This window comes from Oryctolagus cuniculus, chromosome 1, assembly GCF_964237555.1.
Source record: "Oryctolagus cuniculus chromosome 1, mOryCun1.1, whole genome shotgun sequence".
Taxonomy (NCBI): domain Eukaryota; kingdom Metazoa; phylum Chordata; class Mammalia; order Lagomorpha; family Leporidae; genus Oryctolagus; species Oryctolagus cuniculus.
Window position 1 is genome coordinate 12,615,331 of NC_091432.1, and position 27,554 is coordinate 12,642,884.

General features: G+C 40.9%; 1 protein-coding gene, 1 long non-coding RNA gene and 1 pseudogene across 2 annotated transcripts in view; 2 read left to right on the plus strand and 1 right to left on the minus strand.

Moving 5' to 3' along the window:
• The window catches only part of LOC127492998 (uncharacterized), a 61,877-nt gene extending 50,718 nt beyond the window's left edge, over positions 1 to 11,159 (minus strand). Inside the window, exons 1-2 of the long non-coding RNA XR_007922876.2 lie at positions 11,021 to 11,159; positions 8,071 to 8,200 (exon numbers count right to left, since the gene is read on the minus strand). This is a non-coding gene — a long non-coding RNA (uncharacterized lncRNA). The remainder of the gene's footprint in view (positions 1 to 8,070; positions 8,201 to 11,020) is intronic.
• LOC100356430 (integrator complex subunit 12 pseudogene) lies at positions 3,535 to 5,081 on the plus strand (annotated as a pseudogene).
• CBLIF (cobalamin binding intrinsic factor) lies at positions 9,194 to 24,547 on the plus strand. Its single transcript, XM_002709184.4, has 9 exons — positions 9,194 to 9,272; positions 9,935 to 10,111; positions 10,734 to 10,847; positions 11,269 to 11,409; positions 13,057 to 13,238; positions 17,000 to 17,177; positions 18,619 to 18,820; positions 21,037 to 21,155; positions 24,284 to 24,547. Exons 1-9 carry the CDS (start codon positions 9,194 to 9,196, stop codon positions 24,343 to 24,345), a joined length of 1,254 nt encoding a protein of 417 aa, XP_002709230.1. The 3' UTR covers positions 24,346 to 24,547.
• Positions 24,548 to 27,554: the final 3,007 nt, after the last annotated feature.

A 27,554-nucleotide genomic window follows, 5' to 3' on the forward strand; every position in this document is an offset into this window, starting at 1 on the left:
CTTCACTCATTTATATTTTTGATAAATTTTTTTGCAGACACATAAAATTTTTTCATTTTTGTAGGATACCTGTGATTCTTTGGTACATTAATACATTAATACATTTGGTACATTAATAATGTGAAATAAAAGTAAACATTTATATCTCCTCAAGCATGTATCATTTCTTTGTGGTGAATACATCCAAAATCTCTTCTTCTAGGTTTTTTGGAAAAATATACAGTATATTATCATTATCTATAGTCATCTTACTATTCAATAGTGCACCAGACTTTCTCACTTCTATCTAACTATAACTCAGTACCCACTAAATAACCTTTCCTTATTCTTCCCTCTCCCCTACGCTCCCTAGCCTCTGATTACAACTATTATACTCTAAGCTTCTATGAGATCACCTTTTTTCAAGACCATGAGTGAAATCACACAGGACTTGTCTGTCTGTGCTGGGCTTATTTCATTTATCATAATATCCTTGAATTCCATCAATGTTAGTGAAAATGACAAGATTTCAGCATTTTTATGGCTGAATAGGATTTCACTGTGTGCTTTATTCATCAGTGGATGGACACTTAAGCTGTCTCTATTCTTGGCTATTGTGAATGGGGTTGCAACAAACACAGGAGTGCAGATGTCTCTTCAACAGACTGATTGCAACTTGCTTGGATACATACGCCCAGGAGTGGGGATATTGGATCATATGGTATTTATAATTTTACTTTTTTTTTTTTTTGACAGGCAGAGTGGACTGTGAGAAAGAGAGACAGAGAGGAAGGTCTTCCTTTTCCATTGGTTCACCCCCTCAATGGCCGCTGCGGCCAGCGCACTGCGCTGATCCGAAGCCAGGAGCCAGGTGCTTCTCCTGGTCTCCACACAGGTGCAGGGCCCAAGGACTTGGGCCATCCTCCACTCCACCCTCGGGCCACAGCAGAGAGCTGGCCTGGAAGAAGAGCAACCGGGACAGAATCCAGCACCCCAGCTGGGACTAGAACCCGGTATGCCAGTGCCACAGGCGGAGGATTAGCCTAGTGAGCCACGGCACCCGCCTGTAATTTTACTTTTTGAAGAATTTCTTATTTTTTGTGATGAGATATTAGAAATTTACTCTCTTAGCAATTTTGAAATTCACATTTTTATTAACAGTCACCCCACTATGCAAATTATGTCACAAAGTCATTCTTCCTAACAAACTGTGTATACTTTGACCAAATCTCCCTATCCCCCTCACCAACACCACATTGTACCCCATAAATATATACATTTATTATCTGTAAATTAAAATAACAATAATTTTAAAAAACATTTAAAACTTATACAATCCTTGGAAAACTAGTGCATATGACTGGTTTTAGCTGAAACGGAAACTAGGGAGGTTGTTGTGGTGCAGCAGATTAAGCAGCCACCTGGGGCACCCATCTTCACTAGTGGAGTGCCTCCACTTAGAATTCAGCTTCCTGCTGGTGAGCACTCCGGGAGGCAACAGGTGATGGCTCAAGTACTTGGGTCTCTGCCATCTACAAAGAAGACTCAGATGGATTTCCTGGCTACCAGCTGTTGTGGGCATTTGTGAAATTAACTAGCAAATGAAAGATCTCTCTCTCTCTCTCTCTCTCTCTCTCTCTCTCCCTCCTGCCCTCCCCCCTCTCCTCCCATTCTCTCTCCCTTACTCCCGCCTTTTCAAATCAATAAAATGAATAAATATTTATTTATTTTTGAAAATATGGAACCCAATGATAAATAATTAACACAAATAAATCCAAACAACAGAAATAACTGACCCTGCAAATGATCAATGATATTGAGTCTCAAAATAACATGGTTAGATAGGTTTCTTGGAGAGCTATGACACTCTCAATGATTTTAGCTCACTTTTGATAACATTGATTAAACACTAGTAAAGCACTAAATTTGTATTAGATCTATTTTCTCAAGTGTATCTGAGATATTATTCGAACTGGCATATGGACATGGAATAAAATAACATTAAATCACAACATTAAAAAATAATTTCCTATGCAGTTATTATTTAATTTATCAATGTCAGTCTATTAATTATTAACAAATGTATCTCTCTAGCATGGCCTTTGATAATAGGGGAAGCTGTGCACACGTGAGGACAATGCATGTATGGAAAATCTCTGTACCCTACTCCCAATTTTGCTGTGAAGGTAAAACTGCTCTGTGGAGTAACAGGCAAAGCCACTGCCTGCAGTGCTGGCATCCCATATGGATACCTGTTCAAGTCAACTGCTCGACTTCTGATCCAGCTCTCTGCTATGGCCTGGGAAATCAGTAGTAAATGCCCAAGTTCTTGGGTCCCTGCACCTGTGTGGAAGACTCAGAAGAAGCTCCTGGATCTTGGCTTTGGATCTGCACAGCTCCGGCCATTGCAGCCAATTGGGGAGTGAACCAGCGGATGGAAGACCTCTCTCTCTCTGCCTCTCTGTGTAACTCTGACTTTCAAATAAATAAATAAATCTTTTTTTTAAAGTGACATGAGTTATCTGTACCCCTTGTTTATCAGCTCAATTCACAATAAATAAGATGGAATCAACCCAGGTGTCCATAAACTGATGACTGGATAAAGAAATTGTGATATATACTCCATCCATGGAATACTACTAAGAGCTGTAAAAAAAAAAAAAAAAAAAAAAAAAAGGAATGAAATCCTGTCTTTTGCAATAAAATTATACTTAGTGAAATAAGCTAGTCCCAAAAAGGCAAATACCATGTTTTCCTGATCTGTGGTAACTAATAGATTACCAAAAAATGTAATGTATAGCAGTGAAATTGACATTTTTTGAGATTTGATGATTGTTTACAAACCTGTCTCTACTGTTGAATAACAGTGGTTTTTTTTTCTTATTACTATTTTTTGAACTCTTTACTTACTTAGGGTTAACCTTGTGAGTATAAAGTAAACTGAAAGTAGGTCATTGTAAAAATTAAGAGAGGGATTAAAAGAAGAAGCAGGAGGAAAGGTAGGGTGGGAAGTATCACTATGTTCCAAAATTTATATTTATGAAATACATGAAATTTGTTTCCCTTAAAAATTTTTAAATAAATAAATTTTAAAGTGATTTTGTTTGATGTTCTCATTTAAATCTTCTAATTGGCTTCAACAACCACTCTAATTTTGCATGTTTTTTAATGCCTTCTAGCACTTCTAACCTACATTTTTTTCCCCTAACCTCCATTTTTAACTGAAACAACTCAGTTTCTTCCAGGCAGAAGTCTCTTGCTAGAACACAGCACCACTGCAGGCTGACACAAACACCTTTTATATGAGAGATGTTGTGAAGATCAATGATATAACACTCCCTTAGCAACCCACCAACACTGGCTCGTGAAAACCTACTTCCGGTCACACCTTCTGAAAAGCTGCTAAGGCTTGAAACTAATACAGAACCTAGACTGAGTCCAAGGGGGAAAACTTCCATCTGCTATCACAGCAAAAATAATCACCATAAATAAACTCTATAGAGTTGTCCAGAGAGCATCAGGACAGTTTGAAATAAGAAAATAGGCACAGGACCACTGGGAACGGACGGAGCGGCGGGGCGGAGCGGTGTTTGCAATGGCTGCTACTGTGAACTTGGAACTTGACCCTATTTTTTTGAAAGCACTAGGTTTCTTACATTCAAAGAGTAAAGATTCTGCTGAGAAACTGAAAGCACTACTTGATGAGTCCTTGGCCCGGGGTGTTGATGCGAGTTACTGTCCATCTCAAAAGGATGTGGAGCCACCCAAAATTTCAAGCACAAAAGCTATTTCTATTAAGCAAGAGCCCAAAACATCATCCATCTTCCTTCAGGCAATAATAATGGCAAGGTCCTCACAACTGAAAAGGTAAAGAAGGAAGCTGAAAAGAGACCTGCTGATAAAATAAAATCAGATGTTACTGAAGGAGCTGATATTCCAAAGAAACCTAGACTAGAGAAATCCGAGACGCGGTCCTCTCCCATTACTGTCCAAACCAGCAAGGATTTAGCTATAGCTGACCTTTCCAGTTTTGAAGAGACCAGTGCTGATGATTTTGCTATGGAGATGGGACTGGCCTGTGTTGTTTGTAGGCAGATGACAGTAGCATCTGGTAATCAATTAGTCGAATGTCAAGAATGCCATAATCTGTACCACCAAGACTGCCATAAACCCCAGGTAACAGACAAGGAAGTGAATGACCCTCGCCTGGTGTGGTATTGTGCCCGATGTACCAGACAGATGAAAAGAATGGCTCAAAAAACTCAGAAACCACCACAGAAACCAGCTCCTACAGTTGTTTCTGTAGCTCCAGCTGTCAAAGATCCATTGGTTAAGAAACCAGAAACTAAACTCAAGCAAGAGACAACTTTCCAAGCATTCAAGAGAACAGAAGTCAAGACATCCACGGTTATTTCAGGACATTCTTCTAGTACCAGTGTTTCCTCTTCGGTAACTAGTGGCCTAACGGGGTGGGCAGTGTTTGCAGCCAAAACATCTTCTACTGGTCCCTCAACAGCAAAATTGAGTTCTACAACACAAAACAACAGTGGAAAACCTGCTGCCTCATCAGCCAGCCAGAAGCCTGTGGGTTTGACTGGTCTGGCAACATCTTCCAAAGGTGGAATAGGTTCTAAAATAGGTTCCAATAATAGTTCAACACCCACTGTACCACTGAAACCACCTCCACCTCTGACCTTAGGCAAAACTGGCCTTAGTCGCTCGGTTAGTTGTGATAATGTCAGCAAAGTAGGTCTTCCCAGTCCAAGTAGTTTAGTTCCAGGAAGCAGCAACCAACTAAGTGGGAATGGAAATAGTGGGACATCAGGCCCTGGTGGAAGTACCACTAGTAAAAGTACTTCAGAATCTAGTAGCCCTTCCTCAGCATCCCTTAAAGGTCCAACTTCACAAGAATCACAGCTCAATGCTATGAAGAGATTACAGATGGTTAAGAAGAAAGCCGCCCAAAAGAAACTCAAGAAATAGGGTGTCCAAACAGTTGTGATGTTATAGTACCCAAAAGGTAAAAACTTATTACTAGAACATATATTGTTAAATGTACTGTAATTTAATAAAAATATTCATAATCAAAAAAAAAAAGAAAATAGGCACAGGATAAGTCAATGAATAGTTAATCAAAAATTACCAAAATGCATTACTTAAGAGAAGCATAGACAGTGTGGGTTTTGTTCTGGAGGTTACGTGCTAACTGCAACAACTGTGTCACAATCAGTCTTGCAGCAATTCTGGCTGTACGTGATTTCTTAAAGGAAGTGCATGTGAAGGAGGTGGCCCACAAAGGGTGTGCAACCATCTCTGGATCGTCATGAGTCGGCGCTGGAACCCAAGATCAGTACCTGCCGAGTTCCTAATCCATATTAGATTCTTTCTGTTGCTGTAACAGGTTATCACAATTTAGTAAACATGAATGTATTATATGACAACTCTGGAGATCAGAAGTCCAAAATTGGTCTCACTGGGCTAAAACCAAGGAGTATAAAGGGCTGTGTTCTCTTTGGGTTCCAGGGGAGAGTCCACTTCCTAACCTTTCCAGCTTCTGGAGGCTGCCTACAATCCGTGACTCGTGGCCCCTTTCCATGCTCAGACCCAGCAACTGTGTCAGCCTGACCTCTGCTTGCATCCTCACATCTGCTTTTCTGACTGGCTCCTGCCTCCCGTTTCCACTTATAAGGACCCTTGTGATTATACTGGTCCCCCTCAGGTACTCCAAGCTAACATTTCCTTCTTTAGTTCAGCTCATTAGCAGCCTCAATTCTATGTGTGACTTCAATTCCCCTTTGCTATATAACCGAACTAACATGTGACAGATGCAAGCAATTAGGAATTAGACACCTGGTAGGGGAGTCAAAGTGGTATTGCTCCGCCTACTACTTCATGTACCATCCAAGGCCCTCTGCTGCATAGACTTGAACTATCTTTCTGGTCTTCTCTCCTACCATAACCATTTATTGGATATATATTGCTGCATACCAGATTACCCCATAAATTAGCCCAAAATAAAACATTTATTATCCCATAGTCCCTGTGGATCAAGATCCAGGGGTGGATTTGCTAAGTCCCCTGGCTCCAGGTCTATAAGGAGGCTGCCATCAAGACATCAGCTGGGGCTGCCTTTATCTCAAAATTCAGCTGTGGAAGGAGTTGCTTTCCACCTTGCTCGTATGGTTGTTGTCAGGATCACTCTTTTCCCTGGCTGTATGTTGGCTGAAGGGTACCCTCAGTTCTTTACCATAAGGATTTCTCCAGTAGGCAGCTCACACTTGGCAGCCAATTTCATCAAACCAAGGAGCAAGAATCATTAGAGGAGAAAAGCAAGCAAGAAGGGAGTCAGTCTTACTTCATCCCACCACTGTTTTTTATGGGAGCATGTTGTTCCAAGTGGCATATTTTTTAAAAGGTTTATTTATTTATTTAAAAGGAAGACTGATAGGGGATTCCAATTCAATCCCATCAAAGTGGCATGTACCAATGCCATCTCACTAGTCCCAGTGATCAATTTCTGTTCACAATTGATCATAATGAAAGGACTAAGAGTCAAAGGGAGCACATAAACAAGTCTAGTACCTGCTAATACTAACCAATAGAATAAATAAAGGGGAGAGCGATCCAACATGGGAAGCAAGATACACAGCAGACCCATAGAATGGCAGATGTCCTAAATAGCACTCTGGCCTCAGAATCAGCCCTTAAGGCATGCGGATCCGGCTGAAAAGCCCATGAGAGTATTTCAGGCATGGAAAGCCAAGACACTCTGGCAAAAAAAAAAAAAAAAAAATTTAAAAAAAAGGACCTAAATGAAAGATCTCTGTGAGTGAGATCCCAGTGGAAAGAACAGGTCTTTGAAGAAGGAGGTACCTTTCTCTGAAGGGAGGAGAGAACTTCCACGTTGACTATGACCTTGTCTAAATAAGATAAGAGTCGGAGAACTCAAAAGGCGACCATAGCATTGGAAACTCATGACTGGAGCATAGGGAGATTACTGATGGCATAAACAGGAGTGTCAGTTTGTAAAGTCAATAACAGGAGTCACTGTGCACTTACTCCTCATGTAGGATCTCTGTCCTTAATGTGCTGTACATTGAGATTTAATGCTATAACGAGTACTCAAACAGTATTTTTCACTTTGTGTTTATATGTGGGTGCAAGCTGTTGAAATCTTTACTTAATGTATACTAAACTGATCTTCTGCATATATAGAAAATTGAAAATGAATCTTGATATGAATGGAAGGGGAGAGAGAGCAGGAAAGGGGAGGGTTGCGGGTGGGAGGGAAGTCATGGGGGAGGGAAGCCAATGTAATCCATAAACTGTACTTTGGAAATCTATATTCATTAAATAAAAGTTAAAAAAAAGAATAGGGATAAATGGGTTAGTTAAGAAAGAAAAAAGGTTTTTGTGTGAACAAGAAATAAAAGACAAAAATTGATCTAAAAAAAAGGAAGACTGATAGAGATAGAGAAGGAGACAGGGAGAGAGTGTGTGTGTTGTGTATGTGTGTGGAGAGAGAGAGAGAGAAAATCAGAAAATCTTCTATCCACTGGCTTACTCCCCAAATGGTCACCACAGCTCCAGATCAGGACCACACTGAAGCCAGGAGTCAGGAACTCTATCCTGGTCTCCCACTCGGGTGGCAGAGGCCCAAGTACTTGGACCATCTTCTCTGCCTTCCCAGGAGCATTAGCAGGGAACTGGATGAGAAGCTATGTAGCCACTGATAGGGGATGCCAGCATTAGAAGCAGCAGCTTAACCCCACTGTGCCACAATGCCAGCCCCCTATACCACTTTTGTTGCATCCCACTCATTAGAAGTGAGGTTGCTTTAGAGACAGGGACTGTACAGGGTGCAAACACCAGGAGGTGGGGCCACCAAGAAAGAAAAGAATACCTTCTAATCCATGTCTCATACTTGCCTATTAATGCAGTCATTCAAAAAAAAAAAAAAAACAATAACCAACCACACACCTGGTATGACAGAAGATGATGGGCTGTTACAGGTAAGGGTCAGGATGGGTGTCAGTGGTGGGCAGACTCCCTTATATCATATGGTCCAGAAAGGTCTGTCTATGCACTTACCTCAGAGCAGTGATATGAAGGAAGTGAGGAGCCACCATGAGGATATATGGAAAAAGACTGCCCTGGATCTCTTGACATAGAATGCAAAGGCTACTGACACACTCAAGGAACACCAAGCAGTCCTGTGTGGCTGGAGCAGAGTAAGCAAGGGAAACACAGGTTGGAGGTGGGGTCAGAAAAGCCAAATCTTATAAAGCCTTGTAGGTCATTAAAAGGACTTTGACTTTCATTCCAAAATGGAAGCCATGGAAGGATTTCTTCCTAAAAAAGAACTGAAAATGCAGAAAAATAATCAGCCCTCTCTTCATAATTTCAGATATTATTTCTAGTTCTCTGCTGTAGTGAGATGTATTTGGCTTTAGGGGATAGCTACGTTGTTGAAAAAAACGTACTTAATATAAGTTGATGCCACATTTTCCAGTTACCTTAAAGATTATATTATTTAAAAGTACTGGGAGTTGGAAACTGCTTTTACCCCTAGATAAGGAAAGAAAAGTCAAAAACAATTTTGGGGCCATGGGATCCATTTCTTACCTAACGCCAAACAATTTCAAAAAGTGTAGGCTAGAACCCAGGTCCATGTCAGCTTAATCGATTGCATGAATTCCAACTTCACCTGGAAGATCCCCACCTGAGACTTTAAAAGGGTGTATTGTAAAGTAGGTGTATTGCACCATGAAATGAGCTGACACCTATGAATTGCCCAAACCTCAATGAAGTGGTTGCTAATAAAAAGCCAACAGATTTTCCTGGCCAGCTATCCTAAAAGAAGTCTTGTTTATATTTGCACATTAGCCAGACTTCCTGATGGAATGACCTAGGATTTTGGCAAAGGACAATTTCTTGTCACCTCCTTCACTGCATATCCAGCCTTATGTTTTTCACATGACTGTGCTGCCTAAGAGTCACCTTTAGACACACTGGAGTGTCTATAGTAGGTAATCTTAGATAAGCAAATGGAACTAGGTATATAAGAAAAGGAGAGGTGAAGGTAGGTAGAAGTGGCTGGGTCAGGAACCAACCATTTTACAAAGAGAAGCGCATATAAGAGAAAGTAGAGAAAGACTCTACTTGCAAATACTGGTATTTGACAGGAGTGCTGGTACAGGACGGAAAGAGTAAGATGGCCTGGTTCGCCCTCCACCTCCTGAACCTTCTCTGGGCTTTGGCTGGGACCAGTACTCAGACCCAAAGTTCATGCTGTGAGTATGGCATTTTCTCTGGGGAAGTCAGGGAAGCAGTCACCCTAGGGAGAGGCAGAGACCTCAGATACTGAGCTCTGCTGCTGAGAAAGTGGTTGAAAATCATGATCATAGCTGGAGATCCAATAAAGGTAAGTCAGGTGTATGTGTTTTTCATCTTTCCTGACTTGATGGCACAAGCTCTTTGAAAGGCAAGTCTATTCATTTTTAATTGAGAGGTTGAAGTTCTTTTGTGTGATTAATGATTGATGATTCAAAGATAAATAATGGCAACGTTGACCAAGTCCTAGTGGGAAATGTTGATACCTGCTGAGAATAGGTCATATCCAAAATATTTAATATTCTTCATGGAACAGTTGGGAAAAAGGGGATGCAAAGAAATCACTGATTCCTAGGAGGTTCTAGAAATCATGTGAAATGTGCATGAGCCATAGTCCTTGAAGTTATTCCATAAAAAACATATTTTCTATCTTAAAGATATGGATGGAGAAGTTGTAGGGACTAATAATTGTCTTCCAAAGAAAAATCTCAATGTTTTTTCCATCTCTCTCAAGTCACTTAGAATACCAACGTTAACTGAGTCATTTCCTAAAAGAAACAAAAGACATAGGAATCATGTTTCTAAGGGCAAAGAATAAGGGTTAGGGGTTTTCTCTTCCCAGCGGTTCCCGCATCAGAGCAGTCATTGGTTAATGGCATCCAAGTGCTCATGGAGGATTCGGTGACCTCATCAGCCCTCCCAAACCCCAGCATCCTTATTGCCATGAACCTGGCTGGAGCCTATGGCTTGGAGGCACAGAAGCTCCTGACTTATGAGCTCATGGCCAGTGACCCTGCAGGTAAGATCTCCACGCCCCTCTCATGCTCCCTGAATTTTGGATTAGTCCCATGAATACTTCTCCCTACCTGCTAAATACCTAGAAAGAAGTGTGTGTGAGGTCAGAGCACTCATGGAAGAGGGCAGAAAAGCACAAAGAGCTCTAGATCAGATGTTTAAAGATCCGGCTTCCAGGCTGGCTCTGCCTTTTATTAACTCTGGGACTTTGCACAGATCACTAATCCTGCTTAACCTCTCCCCAACTCTAATAACAATATCAATGATAATAATAGTAAAATCTCTGTTTGCTACCTCCCAGGAATTACCTTGAGGCTCAAGTTAGATAAAAGCTTTAAATTATTTTGTAACTCTGAATTGTCCTATGGAAATTTTCTCTGTAGCTTTTCTAACCAGATACCAGGGATTCTTGATGGAGTTCTCAAGTCACACAGAAACCAATTAATTAAATTAATTGAGGAGATTAAATATATCATCAAGTATTTTTTCCATATTCTTTCTTTATAAAGACAAAGCCTATCTACTCACTTTATTAAAAAGTCAACATGGTCTGGGTCAGCCCTGGTTGCTGGTGGTCTCTTCCCTGAGAATATCTTTGTGTAACTGTTTTGTTCTCTCCTCTGCAGACCTAACCACTGGGCAGCTTGCCCTCACCGTTATGGCCCTCACCTCCTCCTGCCGAGACCCTGGGAATAAAGTATCCATTCTGCAAAGTCAGATGCAGAAGTGGGCACCTTCAAGTGAGACATCATTGGGAGAGATGGCAGAGGGAGGCACGGTTCCTTTCTGGGCATTTAAAATCCAAGGAAGTTAGAGGTGGTAAAAATGGAAAGTTAGGGAAGAGACACTCTGATCCCTCTAATAATCCCACAAGTGAGAGATTAACTTCCAATCCAAAACGAAGTACCATTACCTCCAGGAACACGGCCTTGTCAGTCCATCACCTGTCTGATGAAATCATCATTCATTTTATTCTATTCAAATGTCAGATGGCATTCCCATTCTAGGAACCATTGAAGCTATCCTTTGCCCATACTGTGTCTTTCTTTGGGGGCAGGTTTTCTAGCAATTCTTATTTAAAAGTTTTGACTTTTCATTCTGCACAAATGTCTCCATAATAGTGATTGTTCACCTAATAATGACTCTCTGTCCCCTTCTGAGGTCCCAACGCTGACGCATCAGCCTTCTACAGCCCCAGTCTGGCCATCTTGGCCCTGTGCCAGAAGAACTCAGAGGCAACCTTACCAATAGCTGTACGTTTTGCCAAGACCCTGCTGGCCAGTTCTTCTCCCTTCAGTGTGGGTGAGTAGATCACCACTGTTTAAAACTGTCCTGAACTGGGAACATTCGAGGTGAGGCACAGTGCACAGAATGGTGGAGCTGGAGAGGGGAGTGGGAGAGGAGAGCTTTCCATAGGGAAAGAACCAAGGATGATGGAAAAGTGTGTAGATGGAAGATACTTAACAAAGCTTGTTGGATATGTGAATTAGGCATAAACAAATAAAGGGAAAATAGTGAGACACAGAAACCAAGGTAATACTTCATATATTCTAACAGTTGCAGAACCTCCACTGGGAACAATAAACATGTCACCCAAGTCAGAAGTCAATCCTAAGTTAAATTTTGAGGTCTTGCCTCTGTCCAACTCTGTTCCCTCTCTCTAATGAATACTGATGCTTCCACACTCTATTCTTCTCAATGATTATCATTGTTACATCTAAATATTCTCTTTCAATTAAACAGCTGCTACCTGAACCTTTAAACCCATGATTTCCTCATTCAAAGCAAAGCTGGGGCCATCTCATTCCTTTGTTCTGAAAACACGGTTGCTTACTAATGGCCTTCTTTTGGCCACCCTTTTGTATTAATTATCCCATCTCTCTGGGAGCCACTGTCATATTGCATGGTCCCTTTTGCCCTCTGTCATTCTCTAAATGTTACCTCGGGTTTTCACCTCCTTCCACATGCCTCATTAGTGACTTCTCATGTTTCTGTTTCTATCGGACAAGCAGGTACACGTTTGCTCTAGTAGCCCGTAGGTGGGTCAAACAACGGACAGATGTCCCTTTGCTATCTGGGACCTCACACGTTGCTGAGGTATCTCTGCCAGTTTTAGAGAGTTTGGACGTCTTTGCTCTGGGATTCAGTAACACAGTCACCCTCAGTGACATTATGCAACTCTCAGAGAATAGTGTGGAGAGCAAAGATCAGTGAAATAAAAGATGCGACCTGGCGAGCTTTTCATTTGGTCTGGTCTTTTCATCCCAGAACTGTTCCTTCAGTCTGCAAGTTTCTCACTCACAAATGATGAAAAAGTCCCTGTGCTGAGTGCTATGGGAGGATGCAAAGTTCACACCATCCAAGCATTCACTGAGCACAATTAACAACAACACATGAGGACATTTCAAAAAGTTCATTGAAAACTGAATTAAAAGATACATGTATTTTAGTGGGAAAAAAACTTTTGAAATCCACGCATAGTATTTTCACAATACACAATGTTTATGAACTTTTTGTAGACTCCTTGAATATCAGAGAGTGTCAAAATTGAAAACAGGTATAAACAACAAAAGCTAAAGGAGAGAGACTCTATCTGTTGGGCTGGGATGACCAAGAAGGCTTCATTGAGAGAACATGAAGACTGGCCTTCAAAACCTGGTGACATTTTGAAAGATAGACATTGGGACAAGAGAAGTAGGATTCAACATACTGCCAGTCTATACAAACACAAATCATGAGCCATTGAATTACACAGATCTGGGTTCAGGTCTGGTGTTTCTACTTGCTGGTTGTGTGACCTAGGAAACTTGTACATGAAAATAATTACAGATCCTAATTCACAGATTTCTCAGAGGATTACATGAGATCATGTAACTAGAAGTAGCGCACAACTAATGAGAGATGTTTATATTGTCGTGGTGGTGATCCTACCCCCGCTGTGATTCACAGACACAGGAGCAGTGGCGACCTTGGCTCTGACCTGTATGTACAACAAGATCCCTGTGGGGTCAGAAGAAAGTTACAGAGACCTGTTTGGTCAGGTACTAAAGAATATTGTAGAGAATATCAGCGCAAGGATCAAAGACAATGGCATCATAGGAGATATCTACAGTACTGGCCTTGCTATGCAGGTAAACACACCCTGGATACTTTTGACTGGGTCCATGCCAATAAGATAAAATTGTAGGATCAAGAAATCAGGCCTCTGCTAACATCTCTGGGTAAATCCTACTGGTGTACCTTGAGGTATATTTTTTGTAGTGACTGCATTAGTTTATCCATTGGTACAACGCAGGCTAAGTGTTATTTGCTCCTTACCTCATAGGTAAAATGTGATAACAAATCTATATGAATCTGTCTACCTTCTTTGGAGAATGAAGCAAACTAAATAAATCCAAGAACTTTATTGGTTTCTTAGTGAAAATAATCAGTTTATTAGTAATAGTTACAGACTATTGAAAGTTTGATGTATAAATAATAAAGATTATAAGGTAGGTCCTTTAAATATATTAAATTTTTTTAAAAAACTTTATTTATCTGAGAGGTAGAGTTATGGACAATGAAAGGGAGAGACAGAGAGAAAGGTCTTCCATCTGCTGGTTCACTCCCCAAATGGCTGTAACGGCTGGAGCTAGGTCAATCCAAAGCCAGGAGCTAGGAGCTTCTTGGTCTCCTACATGGGTGTAGGGGCCCAGGCACTTGGACCATCTTCCACTACTTTCCCAGGCCATAGCAAAGAGCTGGATTGAAAGTGGAGCAGCCAGGACTAGAACCAGTGCATCTATAGGATGCCAGCACCACAGGCAGAGGCTTAGCCCACTACACCACAGCTCTGATCCAAAATATTAAATTTTATTTTTTTTCTTTTTTTTTTATCTTTTATTTAATGAATATAAATTTCCAAAGTACGACTCATGGGTTACAATGGCTTCCCCCCCATACCGTCCCTCCCACCCACAACCCTCCCCTTTCCCACTCCCTCTCCCCTTCCATTCACATCAAGATTCATTTTTGATTATCTTAATATACAGAAGATCAGCTTAGTATACCTTAAGTAAGTATTTCAACAGTTTGCTCCCACACAGAAACATAAAGTGAAAAATAATAGATGATTTTTTTTAAATGATGATGAAATCAGATCAGACCTATTGTCATGTTTAACCCCAGTGCGAGTCAAGTTGGGAATTGATAATTTCTTTTTTTTTTTTTTTTTTTACAGAAGATCAGTTTAGTGTACATTAAGTAAAGATTTCAATCGTTTGCACCCCCATAGAAACACAAAGTGAAATATACTGTTTGAGTACTCGTTATAGCATTAAGCCTCAGTGTACAGCACATTAAGGACAGAGATCCTACATGAGGAGTAAGTGCACAGTGACTCCTGTTGTTGACTTTACAAATTGACACTCCTGTTTATGGCATCAGTAATCTCCCTATGCACCAGTTATGAGTTTCCAAGGCTATGGAAGCCCATTGAGTTCTCCGACTCTTATCTTGTTTAGACACGGTCATAGTCAAAGTGGAGGTTCTCTCCTCCCTTCAGAGAAAGGCACCTCCCTCTTTGAAGACCTGTTCTTTCCACTGGGATCTCACTCACAGAGATCTTTTTGCCAGAGTGTCTTGGCTTTCCATGCCTGAAATACTCTCATGGGCTTTTCAGCCAGATCCGAGTGCCTTTAGGGCTGATTCTGAGGCCAGAGTGCTCAAAATATTAAATTTTAACAATCAATCTTTTGGCCGGCGCAGCAGCTCAATAGCTAATCCTCCGCCTGCGGCGCCGGCACCCCAGGTTCTAGTCCTGGTCAGGGCGCCAGATTATCTGCTGTGTCCCAGGAGGGCAGTGGAGGATGGCCCATGTCCTTGGGTCCTGCACTGGCATGGGAGACCAGGAGAAGCACCTGGCTCCTGGCTTCGGATCAGCACGGTGCACTGGCTGTAGCGTGCCAGCCACGGCAGCCATTGGAGGGTGAACCAACAGCAAAAGGAAGACCTTTCTCTCTGTCTCTCTCTCTCACTGTCCACTCTGCGTGTCAAAAAAAAAAAATTGGCTCAAAAGATTAATTCTTTTTTTATTTATTTATTTATTTATTTATTTATTTTTTGACAGGCAGAGTGGATAGTGAGAGAGACAGAGAGAAAGGTCTTCCTTTCCTGTTGGTTCCCACCCCAATGTGAACCACGCACCACGCTGATCCGAAGGCAGGAGCCAGGTGCTTATCCTGGTCTCCCATGGGGTGCAGGGCCCAAGCACTTGGGCCATCCTCCACTGCACTTCCTGGCCACAGCACAGAGCTGGACTGGAAGAGGAGCAACCGGGACAGAATCCGGCACCCTGACCGGGACTAGAACCCGGTGTGCCAGCGCCGCAGGTGGAGGATTAGCCTAGTGAGCTGCGGCACCGGCCAATTGTTTTTTTTCTAAGTCCTTTATCTTAATCTCAAAAAGGCAGATTTTTGTTCAAAATGATTAGCAAAAATCATCTAAATTTGACTAAACTTTTCTAAAAGCCCCTGGTAGATGATAGAGCCACATCTGCCTAGAACCAAGTCCATACTCAGTCCTATGCTTCCCTAGTGTAACACTGAAGTTTGAATTCTGTAAGATGCTTCTTATAGCTCCAAGTCCAACTCCCTCTCCTTCTCCCTCTCTCCCTCCCTGCTCCTACTCAATCTCTTGCATAAAAAGTCCCCACTCCAACATACCATGCTTAAAAGTGATTAAATAAAAAAGATAGCTTGTATGTCGTGGTCAATGACATTTTGTCATAGAACAAAAGCCTAGTTTTGATCCACGTCTGGATCTAAAGAGTATTTTCAAGGGCCTACAAAGATTTGTAGAAGATAAAGAAAGTCTGTAACGGATTATAAGATCATTTGAGGAGTTACGTGTGTGTGTGTGTGTGTGTACCTCACATAAAATAACCTTGCTTCAACTTAGTGCCCCACAGAGAAACATTTACTTTAACTAAATTGACTTGTGGATTCTATTTGGAATTTTATCACCTGCTATGTACACTCTGATAAGCTGTACCTGGGAATGAAAGCTTTTCCTATCAAGGGCAAGACCTCATCCATATCTAAATGCCATAGCCCAGAGGGATTTCTTCGATTACTCAGGCAACCTGAAAACTGGAGTCACCAGGTCTCTAATATGTAAACTTTTCCATCTAAAATGTCCTTGCCTTGTCTCAGATCTGCCACCATCTCCAACAAATATTGAATTTCTCTAGATTTCATCTCCCCCATAATAACAAGGCTGCTGTTAGGTTAAATGAAATGTAGTCTGCAAAAAAAAAAAAAAAAAAAAAAAAAAATTTTCACAGTTCCAGCATTGTTCGTGTTTTCTCCCAGCAGAACAGTAGTGCTTCTAACCCTTCTTTGCAGGCTTTGCTCAACCTCTTCCAGGAGGCCAGTGCCCTTCCAGTGGCCTGGGAGATGCATATCGCTTGCTAACAGCATTCACAAGGCATTTCCTCTGTCACAGAACTTCCCCTCTTTCTTCCATCAGTGTTCTCAGGTACAAACTTACCTGGAAAATAGATCTAACACATGCCTTAATGGAGAGTTATTAATGACTTCTGACAGCGTAATGTGTTACTCTTCTCAAGATTGTTGGCAAGCTAAATTGTTGCCCTAATAGTGTTCCCCAAATCTGATTGTAACACAGCTATTTGTTCTGTGACTACTATGTGACAGACACCATGCTAAGTGATGACATCACATTAAAGAAGATAGATGTAGTTTAAACCTTTGGTAGCTTAAGTTTTAGATTCTAAGTGATCAAAAAGATTAGTGATCAAGTCTATTCCTTACAGGAACCACTCCATATATGCTTAGTTCCTTACTCTCACTCTCTCACCCTCTCTCTCTCTCTTTCACCCTATCTCTCCCAGGCTCTCTCTGTCACACCTGAGAAACCGAGAAAGGAGTGGAACTGCGAGATGACCATGAACACAATATTTGATGAGATTAAGCAGGGGAAATTCCAGAACCCCATGTCCATTGCGCAAATCCTCCCTTCTCTAAGAGGCAAGACGTACCTAGATGTGCCCCACGTGACTTGTAGCCCTGGTAAGAGCTCTTTTAACACCTGACTCTCAATTCTTACGTCACACATAGAAACTTAGGCCAGTAATGATGTGTCCATTGCTCCCCTGTGGATGAAGCCCCACCTGACTTTCAGTTCCCAAGAGTGTGTGCTACTGCATAAACACCTGCCCCCCAAAATTCAGACCCGTGTTTACTTCCTTCAGCATGCATTCACTGAGCACCTGGTATGTACAAAACATTTTGTAGGAGGGAAAATTCCATAATTCCATATAAAATAACTTCATTCATTCACTTGAAAATGTACTACCAAGCATTATGTATATCTTACGATGTCTGCTCTTCCAAAGTCATGAGACAGCTATGTAGACAAAAACTAGAATATTTGGAAGACTAGAATAAGTATTAAATAGAAATTGAATCCATATACAATGAAAATGCAAAAAAGAAGTAATGATTGATCCTTGATTTTGTTTAGGAGGCTTAGGAGGAGAACAGAGTTGATGTTTCAGTCAAGCTTTAAAAGTCCCAAATATGAAAGCTTGGTGCTAACAGCACACTGAAGGAATGGGGTGAAAACCTGCAATGCTGCTTTTTAAGTTGAAATATTCTTTATTCAATTACAAATATGATGCTGAGATACTTAAAATTCAAATACTGAAGTAATATGGATTTAAAAAGTAGAAATCTTTTGCAGAAATTTATCACCCCAGAACTAATCTGTGTTTGATATGGATTCCTCTAATTCTCCTTTTTATTCAAATATTAATATAAAGTATTGTTCCATTTAAATTGCATGCACTTCATTTTTTAATTTTTTTAGATTTTTTTCATTTATTTGAAAGATAGAGTTACACAGAAAGAGAGGGAGAGACAGAGAGAGACCTTCCATCCACTGGTTCACCCCCCACGTGGCTGCAACAGTCAGGGCCAGGCCTTGCCAAAGCCAGGAGCTGGGAGCTTCATCCAAGTCTCCCAAGTGCTTGGGTAATTTTCCTCTGCTTTCCTAAGTGCATTAGCAGGAGCTGGATCAGAAGTGGAGCAGCCAGGAATTGAACTGGCGCCTATATGTAATGCGTTCCAGGCGGCAGTTTAACCCATTATGCGACAATGCCAGCGTGCATGTATTTCCTAGGACAACAAGAGATCAGATATTCTTTGTCTGTCTCAAATGCAGAATTCATAGAGAACAAAGTCAAGCAAGTTGATCCCAGTTGTACCAAATACTGCTACGTTTACCTGACTCCTAAGACTCCTACTTCCCAATGATTTTCCAAGTTTAACAAATTGTCCATGGAGTCCTTGCCAGGATTCTACACTTGCTATCCAAGCACTTTGTTAAACTCTGTGACATGTATTACTTTTTAAAAATATTTTCTTGAATGAGTTGCTAGTGACAGAGATTTTGTACCTATAAAACAAATGCCAGAATCTTTGACAAATTTGGCCTCTTTGCTCTTCACAGGAGTTGAGACACAGCCAACTCTACCCAGCCAACTTACCCCTGCCCCCACTTCAGCATCCAACATCACTGTCACATACACAATAAACAACCAGCTGAGGGGGGTGGATCTGCTCTTCAATGTGACCATCAATGTCAGTGTGAAAAATGGATCAGTGCTACTCGTGGTCTTAGAAGAAGCAGAGCGCAAAAATCCTATGTTCAAGTAAGTGGCATTTGCCATTCTCCCCAGGCCTAACCCGAACCCAAATTCCTATTCTCTCTCTCTCTCTCTCTCTCTCTCTCTCTCTCTCTCTCTCGTTTTCTATTTCCTTCTGATAATTTATGGATTTTTAAATCTGATAACCCCATGAGGAGTTTGCAATGGAGTAATTAAGCAAGGATCTCATGAAAAATGAAATCCTACAGGTCAATACATCACAGAAATTTAAAAACAAGAATGCAGAGGAGAGAGAATCCATTGTGCATTAGAAAAGTCAAAGAAGGCTCTGTGGAATTGCAACAAGTAGAATAAATAATTTCTACTTAGGAAAATATGGGAAAGGGTCATTCTAGAGAGAAAGATTGTCTACAGCAAAACATTTTCAGTAGGGGGTAACTGAGTAGGCCCAGCTTGGCTAGAGAGAATAAGGACTGAACTGAATGATGTCTGAAATGATAGCTTGCGTGAAATTGTAAACAGCCTTAAATACAAGGTCAAGGAAATTAGTCTTCATATTTCAGAGAAGCATTGCAAATTTTTAAGAAAATCCGTGTTGTGAATGTTCCTTGGGTTACAAGAGTAGGAGACAAGGGGGAGAGTGAGGCCATGACTTAATAATGAAGCTGTGATGTGACAGAGACTTCATCTAGCATAAAGGACTCACCCAAGCAAGACTCTCTGGGGCTCTGTAGATGATTAAATGTGAAGGTCAAGAGAAAGGATCTACAAAATTATTGACAAAAATGTCAAGAAAGAAGAATATCTGCTTAGAATTGCTTAATTTGGGGTGTTCAAAATAGAAAATTCAGAAGGATTTTGAAGGTATATAGAGGGAGTCCTAGAAAAAAGAAACCAATGGGGCTGGCACCGTGGCTCACTTGGTTAATCCTCCACCTGCAGCACCGGCATCCCATATGGGCGCCAGGTTCTAGTCCTGGCTGCTCCTTTTCCAGCCCAGCTCTCTGATGTGGCCCAGAAGGGCAGTGGAGGATGGCCCAGGTGCTTGTGCCCTGCACCCACATGGGAGACCAGGAAGAAGCACCTGGCTCCTGGCTTTGGATTGGTGCAGCTCCAGCCATAGCAGCCATTGAGGGGGTGAACCAATGGAAAGATCTTCCTCTCTGTCTCTCCCTCTCACTGTCTATAACCCTACCTGTCAAATAAGAAATAAAAAATAAAGAAAAAAAAAAAAGAAGCCAGCGCAGGCAAAAAAAAAAAAAAAATTGGATAGTTATCTGATAGAATTGATGATTGTGCAGTAGGTAGCAAATATGTGCACCCAACAAACTGTGAGACCCATTTACTTTTAATCCCATTTATAATAACAAGGGTACTTGAAAATGTCCATGGAAATTGAATTGAAAGATCAGTTTATTTCGGAGCAAAAACATGTTGAACTCCATGCATACAAGGGGTCTTCACATTGTGAGGAATATGGACAAAGGTCAAGCAGTCAACAATTGAGTGAGACTGCATGGGGATCTAGCCACAGGGCTATATTAAGCACATGATATCTATTGCCCACTGCATGGCTCCTCACTGCACTGGCTTCTACAGACAGGTCAGGATAAAAGTTTCATGAGGAATATTTAATTTACAAACCCCTTGAATATACTTTCCTTCACTGAGATTTGCTTTTATTTTGCCTGATTTTTTCTTTTTCTGTTTGTAAATACAATAAATACAGATAGTAAAAATGTTGAGAGAAAAAGCATAAAGAAGACAACAAATTGGCTACATCCATCCAAAAAATGTATCCAATATTACTATCATTCATGATTCTGTAGGTGATTTTTCACATGCATATTACAAACAGTGTGATCCATCATTTACCTGGGGCAGATATTTTATGTAAAATTTGTATTCCACATTTTTAGTTAACATTTTTGCATAAGTATTTTCTCATGTTACTAAAACTGATTGAAAAATATAATTCTTTTCACAACCTTCAATTTTAGGCATTCATTCCATCATTCACTGAATTATTCACACTTTTTGGGGCATTTACATTTTTAAACATTTTCTTATTTAAAGATTTTTTTGAAAATCCACTCATTTTTATTTCATTTCAAGTGGGATAATTTCATATTAACTACTGCATTTCTCTTTTGGGCATGATTTTATCTGGTCTTTATGCAATTAGAATGCCTTTGTTACTTCTTATCTTCATATTGCCTGATCTCAAATGAGGTCTTAATCGTATATCATTTTATCCTTAGATTTGAAACCACCATGACATCTTGGGGCCCTATCGTCTCTTCTATCAACAATATTGCTGAAAATGCTAATCACAAGACATACTGGGAGTTCCTCAGTGGCAGTACACCCTTGAATCAAGGTGAGGAAAGAAAAGGAATGGGCATGTCTTCCATAATTTGAAGGCTACACTCCTTAATTACTTATTTTTTTCATACAATCAAAAAATAATTGTGAGATCACATGTGTATATACAATGATTATTTGTTATATTTATACGTACATATGCATATATTATTGTATACATACATTCAATAGAGATAGATGATAGATAGATAGACAGACAGTTCTTTAGTTATTAGTGACTCTCTTTACAGAGAAGAAAATTAAGTCTTAGAGACATTGAAGGCATTCCCACAAGACATGCCTCTAGCATTTGATAGAGTGAACAATCAAGCTCACATTTCCAAACTCTAGGATGAATGTGCTTTTTCCCATAGCTACATTCAAAACTTCATTCTTTGCCCTTTTTTTCTGTCATGGCTTTCTTAAAATCTCCAAACAAACGAATGTCTGTGCATGCATGTTTCTGTGGAGAAAGTGGGAAGAATAAGTCAGACGTTAGCAAAAATTTAGCATTCGTTCAATGTTTTTCACAAACACTAAAATATCCTCCAACTGGGAGTCCGCTGGTATATGGTTTTGACTAAAGATGATGTCACCTAGTGAATCTGTTGTTAATCGTCTTCAGACAGAGAGATGTAAAGCCAAATGAACTCACAGCATTGCCAAAGAGGCTTAATTACCCCATATTATAATGGCAGTGCTTTTTTTCTTAAAGTCTATCATATATTTAACAAAATCTGGCTGATCAGAATGTGTGGCGTTGCAACAAAGCCTGCAATAAAGACTGGGGTCACATAGGCCTTTTTTTTAATTTTTTTTTTACTTTCAAGTTAATTTTTTTAAAATATATTTAATTTATTTGAAAGTCAGAGTTACACAGAAAGAGGAGAGGCAGAGAGAGAAGTCTTCCATCTGATGGTTCATTCCCCAATTGACTGCAACGGCTGGAACTGCACCGATCTGAAGCCAGGAGCCAGGAGCTTCTTCCTGGTCTCCCACATGGAGGCAGGGGCTGAAGGGCTTGGCCATCTTCTACTGTTTTCCCAGGCCATAGCGGAGAGCTGGGTGGGAAGTGGAGCAGCCAGGTCTCCTTAACCCGCTGCCTCACAGCGCTGGGCCCCCCACACAGGCCTTGAATAGAAGTTCCTCTATTACTAATTTACATGGCTTCACTAAGCAAGTTACAGAGCTTTCATGAGACGCAGTTTCTACAACAATAAAATGGTAGTAGCATTAACCTTTTCTTGGGTATTTTGAGGATTCACAATGATGTGTTTAAAATGATTAGAAAGGGGGCCGGCGCTGTGGCTCAATAGGCCAGTCCTGACCACCTGTGGCGCCAGCACCCCAGGCTCTAGTCCCGGTCGGGGCGCAGGATTGTGTCCCGGTTGCTCCTCTTCCAGTCCAGCTCTCTGCTGTGGCCTGGCAGTGCAGTGGAGGATGGCCCAAGTGCTTGGGCCCTGCACCCACATGGGAGACCAGGAGAAGCACCTGGCTGCTAGCTTCGGATCAGCGTGGTGCGCCGGCCGCAGCGGCCATTGTGGGGTGAACCAACGGAAAAGGAAGACCTTTCTCTCTGTCTCTCTCTCACTGTCCACTCTGCCTGTCAAATAAATAAATAAATATAATTAATTAATTAATTAAATGATTACAAAGGGGCAGACATCTTACACAGTGGTGAAGATGTCACTTAAGATGCTGGGGCAGACATCTTACACAGTGGTGAAGATGTCATTTAAGATGCCCACATCCCATACTGGAGTGCCTGGGATCCAGTCCCGACTCTGTTCCTAATTCCAGTTTCCTGTTAACGCACACTCTGGAAAGCAGCACGTGATAGCCCAAGTACTTGGGTATCTGCCACCCATGTGGGATACCCGGATTGAGTACCAGGCTCCAGGCATCAGCCTGATGCAGTCCAGGCTTTGAGGACATTTGGGGAGTGAACCAGCAGATGGAAGATTTTTCTGTGTCTGTCTCTTTCCTTCTCTCTGTTTCTCTGCCTTTCAAATAAAATGAAAATAAATAATAAACAAAATTTAAAACAAAATTAAATAAATAAATAACTACAGGGCTTTTTGCATGGTCTGTAATCAAAAATGTTAATCATCATCATTATCATTCCTTCTACCACCTTCATCTCGAGAAATTGCCCTGGGAACTTATAGCAGGCTTATTCGCATGTCTCCTAGTTACTATTCTTTTCTAGGAGAAACGATGGTAAAGAAATACTCTCTGAGAACCAAAAAAGTTTGGGCCTGGAATTGCCATTCTTTTTGTTGCCTGACCACCTGAAAGATAACAGATATTGTCATTGTCTATCTTTCCAGTCCCAAAAGACAAGAATTCGCAGTCTGTTACTCTTGTTTATTTCATACAAAATTGTCAAAAATGAATATGAGATTCTCCCTAGAATATTTTAATCTTGGCCTAAATAACCTGTTTTAATAATAGCCACCATTTATTCCACAATTATTGCATGTCAGGTACTGTATTTGGCACCCAGCAATTATTGTTTCTAATCCTAAAAATAGCTCTTTGGAGTAAACATTAACAAAATTTTCCATGAAGAAAAGAAGCTCCCAGTTTTAAACCACTTACTGGGGACTGGTGCTGTGGTACAATGGGTTAAGCCACCACCCGCAACTCCAGCATCCCATATCAGAACACTGGTCCGGTTCAAGTCCCAGGTGTTCCGCTGCCAAGCCAGCTCCCTGCTACTGTGGCTAGGAAAGCAGCAGAAGGGACCCAAGTACTTGGACCCCTGCACCCTCATGAGAGACTTGGATGAAGCTCTGGCTGCTGACTTCAGCCTGGCGCCAGCCTGGCCCAACCCCAGCTGTTGTCGCAATCTAGGAACTTAACCAGCAGATGGGAAAATCTCTGTGTGTCTGTCTCTTCCTCTCCATCTCTCCGTCACTCTGCGTTTCAAATAAATACAATAAACTTAAAAAAAAAAAAAAAACACAGAAGAAAAACAGCTTATGGTGAGTTGGAGACTGGAATCACAAACTCTGTTGTTTCTGCCGTAATAATCAGCTGTCCAGTTCTCTCCAGGGTGATTTTACCTCGGTTTATGGCCTGATCCTTTGGGGTGGTTCCATGTACCATGGTGACCTCTTGCTGTTCTCTGCTTCTTTCCAGGGGTTGCTTACTATGTACCCTTCAACAAGGAGCACATCACAGCCAACTTCACACAGTACTAAGCAAGAGGTGGATTCAACTTCTACTGAGCATCTACAAACTTGGGTGGAATAGGTTTTGCTTCATTTCAAATCAATAAAAAAAAATAGATATCTGTAGTGCTATCATGTTCCTGGTAAAAACAGAAAGCTGCTATGTAAAACAAATAATTCAGAGCTCTCTGGAGTCTCAAAATCTATGACCTATGAAAATAAAATGCCCAGTTTCTCAGCACAAAGCTGTCATTTGTTACTTACACCTGCAGAGAGAGAACCCAGTTGGTATGTTGGGGTGACATAAAAAGATTTCCAAAAAAAGATCATTTTGATCTTCTTGATTAACTAAACAATACACTCCTTATTTCTATAAACTAAATTATATTTTTGGTTTTTACCAAGTACTCCTTTTTAAATCACCTAATGTAAACATATATGCATATGTCTGTACATATATATACATGAAATGACCAAAATCTTTTCTTACGAAATTCCCAGATGGTTCAGACTGAGAAAGTGACATAATATCATAACACTCTCCTTTTTTCCCTCAATGTTTGTACTAGTTAAAATCAAGTTGAGAGGCCAACATTGTGGCATAGTAGGTTAAACCTCTACCTACGGAGCCGGCATCTTATATGGGTGCTGGTTCATGTCCCGGCTGCTCCTCTTCCAGTCCAGCTCCCTGCTAATGTGCCTGGGAAAGCAGTGGAAGATGATGCAAGTGCTTGGGACCCTACATCTGCATTGGAGACCCAAAAGAAGCTCCTGACTCCTGGCTTTGAATCGGCCAGTTTCAGCTGTCGAGGCCATCTGGGGCATGAACCAGAGGATGGGATCCTCTGTCTCTCCCTTTTTGTCTGTAACTCAATTCTCAAATAACTAAATAAAATCTTTTAAAAATCAAATTTAAAACATATTTTATATACTGTATATATCAAAAATATCAACATAATCTATATTCAATATAAAATTGTATATATTTATATATGAGACAAATATAGATTTTTGAAAAATTTAAACTTTCAAAGAAATGTTTTTCAATTTTTAAGAAAATTTTAAATAGTTTTTACAAATTTTTTAAGTGCATACTTATTTATTTGAAACACAGAGTTACAGAGAAGGAGAGAGAGAGAATCTTCCATCCACTGCTTAACTCCCCAAATGATTGCAATAACCAGGGCTGGACCAGGTGAAGCCAGGAGCCACGAGCTTCTTCCAAGTCTCTTATGTGGGTGCAGGGGCCCAAACACTTGGGCCATCCTCTGCTGCTTTTCCAGGCACACTAGCAGCGAGCTGGGTAGGAAGTGGAGCAGCCAGGACTTGAATCAGAATCCATATGGAATGCTAGCATCGCAGGTGGCAACTTCACCGACTATGCCACAATGTCAGCCCCTACAAATGTTTCTAATTTAAATTTTCATAACTTTTTGCCATTAGTGGGAGTCAACACTGGTGCAAACTTTCTAGAGGATAATATGAAAAATATGCATCAAAAGCCTTTTAACCCAAAATATCTCAATTATGAAATTTATATAAAGGAAAGAATGGTCAGAGGACACATAGATACACAAGAATCAAAACGTCAGCTGTGCCTATCAGAGAACAGAGCGTAGGTGAACAGCCACAGTATACTTCCTAACGCTGAGTCCCAGAATTACACCAGCCTCCCATCCTAGTACCTCGGAGCAAGTGCCTGCTCTCTGATAACTCTGACTGCCGGAAGGAAAAGCTTTGAGCCACACAGGCCCCAGTTCTCATCCCAAACACACCTGTTAGGTGAGTCACTATGTCCCAGAAAAGGGGCAAGAATGCCACTGTAACGGAAGGAAACCTAGGAGTGAAGAATAAAATACTCTCTCCTAACATATAATGTTTATGGCATGGAAAAGGTAGAAACAACATATTTATCCAACAATAGGGCAATGGAAAAACAAACTCACGCATCCAGGTGATGGGATAGTTAAAAGTGCCTAAACTTCATGTGGAAGATAAAAACTTGTAGATGTGAAGACATGTTCATGGGAACAGCCAAGTGAATGAAGCAGCCTACACAGCATTGTAATAGCACCTATTCTAGAGTGTTTTAGAGGCTGTGTCTAGCACAGCACCTGGCATAAAATATACATTGAATTAATGAATTCCATTCATAAAAGACTATATCCAGTTGGAAAACACAATCTACAGATACAGTGTGAGAAAAAAAGATTTTGGGTAGGGATCGGTGTCGTGGTGCAGCAGGTTAAGCTACAGCCGATGTGGATATCCCATATGAACACCCGTTTGAATCCTAGCTGCTCCACTTCCAATCCAGCTCCTGTTAATGTGCCTGGGAAAGCTATGGAATATGGTCCAAGTGCTTGGGTCCCTGCATGTGGGAAACCCAGATGAAGTTCCTGGCTCCTGGCTTCAGGCTGTATCAGCCCTGGCCATTGCAATCATTTAAGGAGTGAACAAGTAGATGGAAGATCTCTCGATCTCTCTCCCTCTCTCTCTCTCTCTCAACTCTGCTTTTCAGATAAATAAAAACTAAATCTTTAAAAAATATTTTGGGTAGTTATTCTGTATTTGCTGAGTAACCCGAACAGGCAATTCCCCAGTTAACTCAAACTCATCCATAAATGAGGAGTTTGGCAGAGAGCCATCTCTAAAATTCTCTTCAATCTGGAAGCATCTTAAGAATTATATTCTTTGAGATTTGTTCATTTCTGTACTGACTGTGATAGAGAAGAATGAATTAAGGTGCAACTGTTCCCACCGATCATAACCAAATGCCTATGTTCCTTGCTACATGATACTCAACACTCAGGCAGGCATTTGGTTCGGATTGTAGTGGCTAGCACTTTTGTGACCTCTAGTGGCCACAGATGGTAAAGCCTAAACTTTCTTTAGGAGAGTAGTCAATTACACATAACTTGCAGAAATACAGGAGAGAAGGGAGGAAAATTGCTATCAAACACTTTTTTCTCCATTTAAGAATTGTTTGAAATTGTACTTGGCCTTGGAAGCTACATGACTGGCCCATAAGAAGACAACACATGATTGTAGACAACACAGAACTGGAATTAAGTGGATGAGATACTTCCAGTCCCTTTCAACTATTTTTTAAAATATTTATTTCTATTTATTTGAGAGTTACATAGAGAGGTGGAGACAGACAGAGAGAAAGGTCTTCCAACTGCTGGTTCACTCCCCAAATGGCAGCAAAGAAGAGCCGACCTGAAGCCAGGAACCAG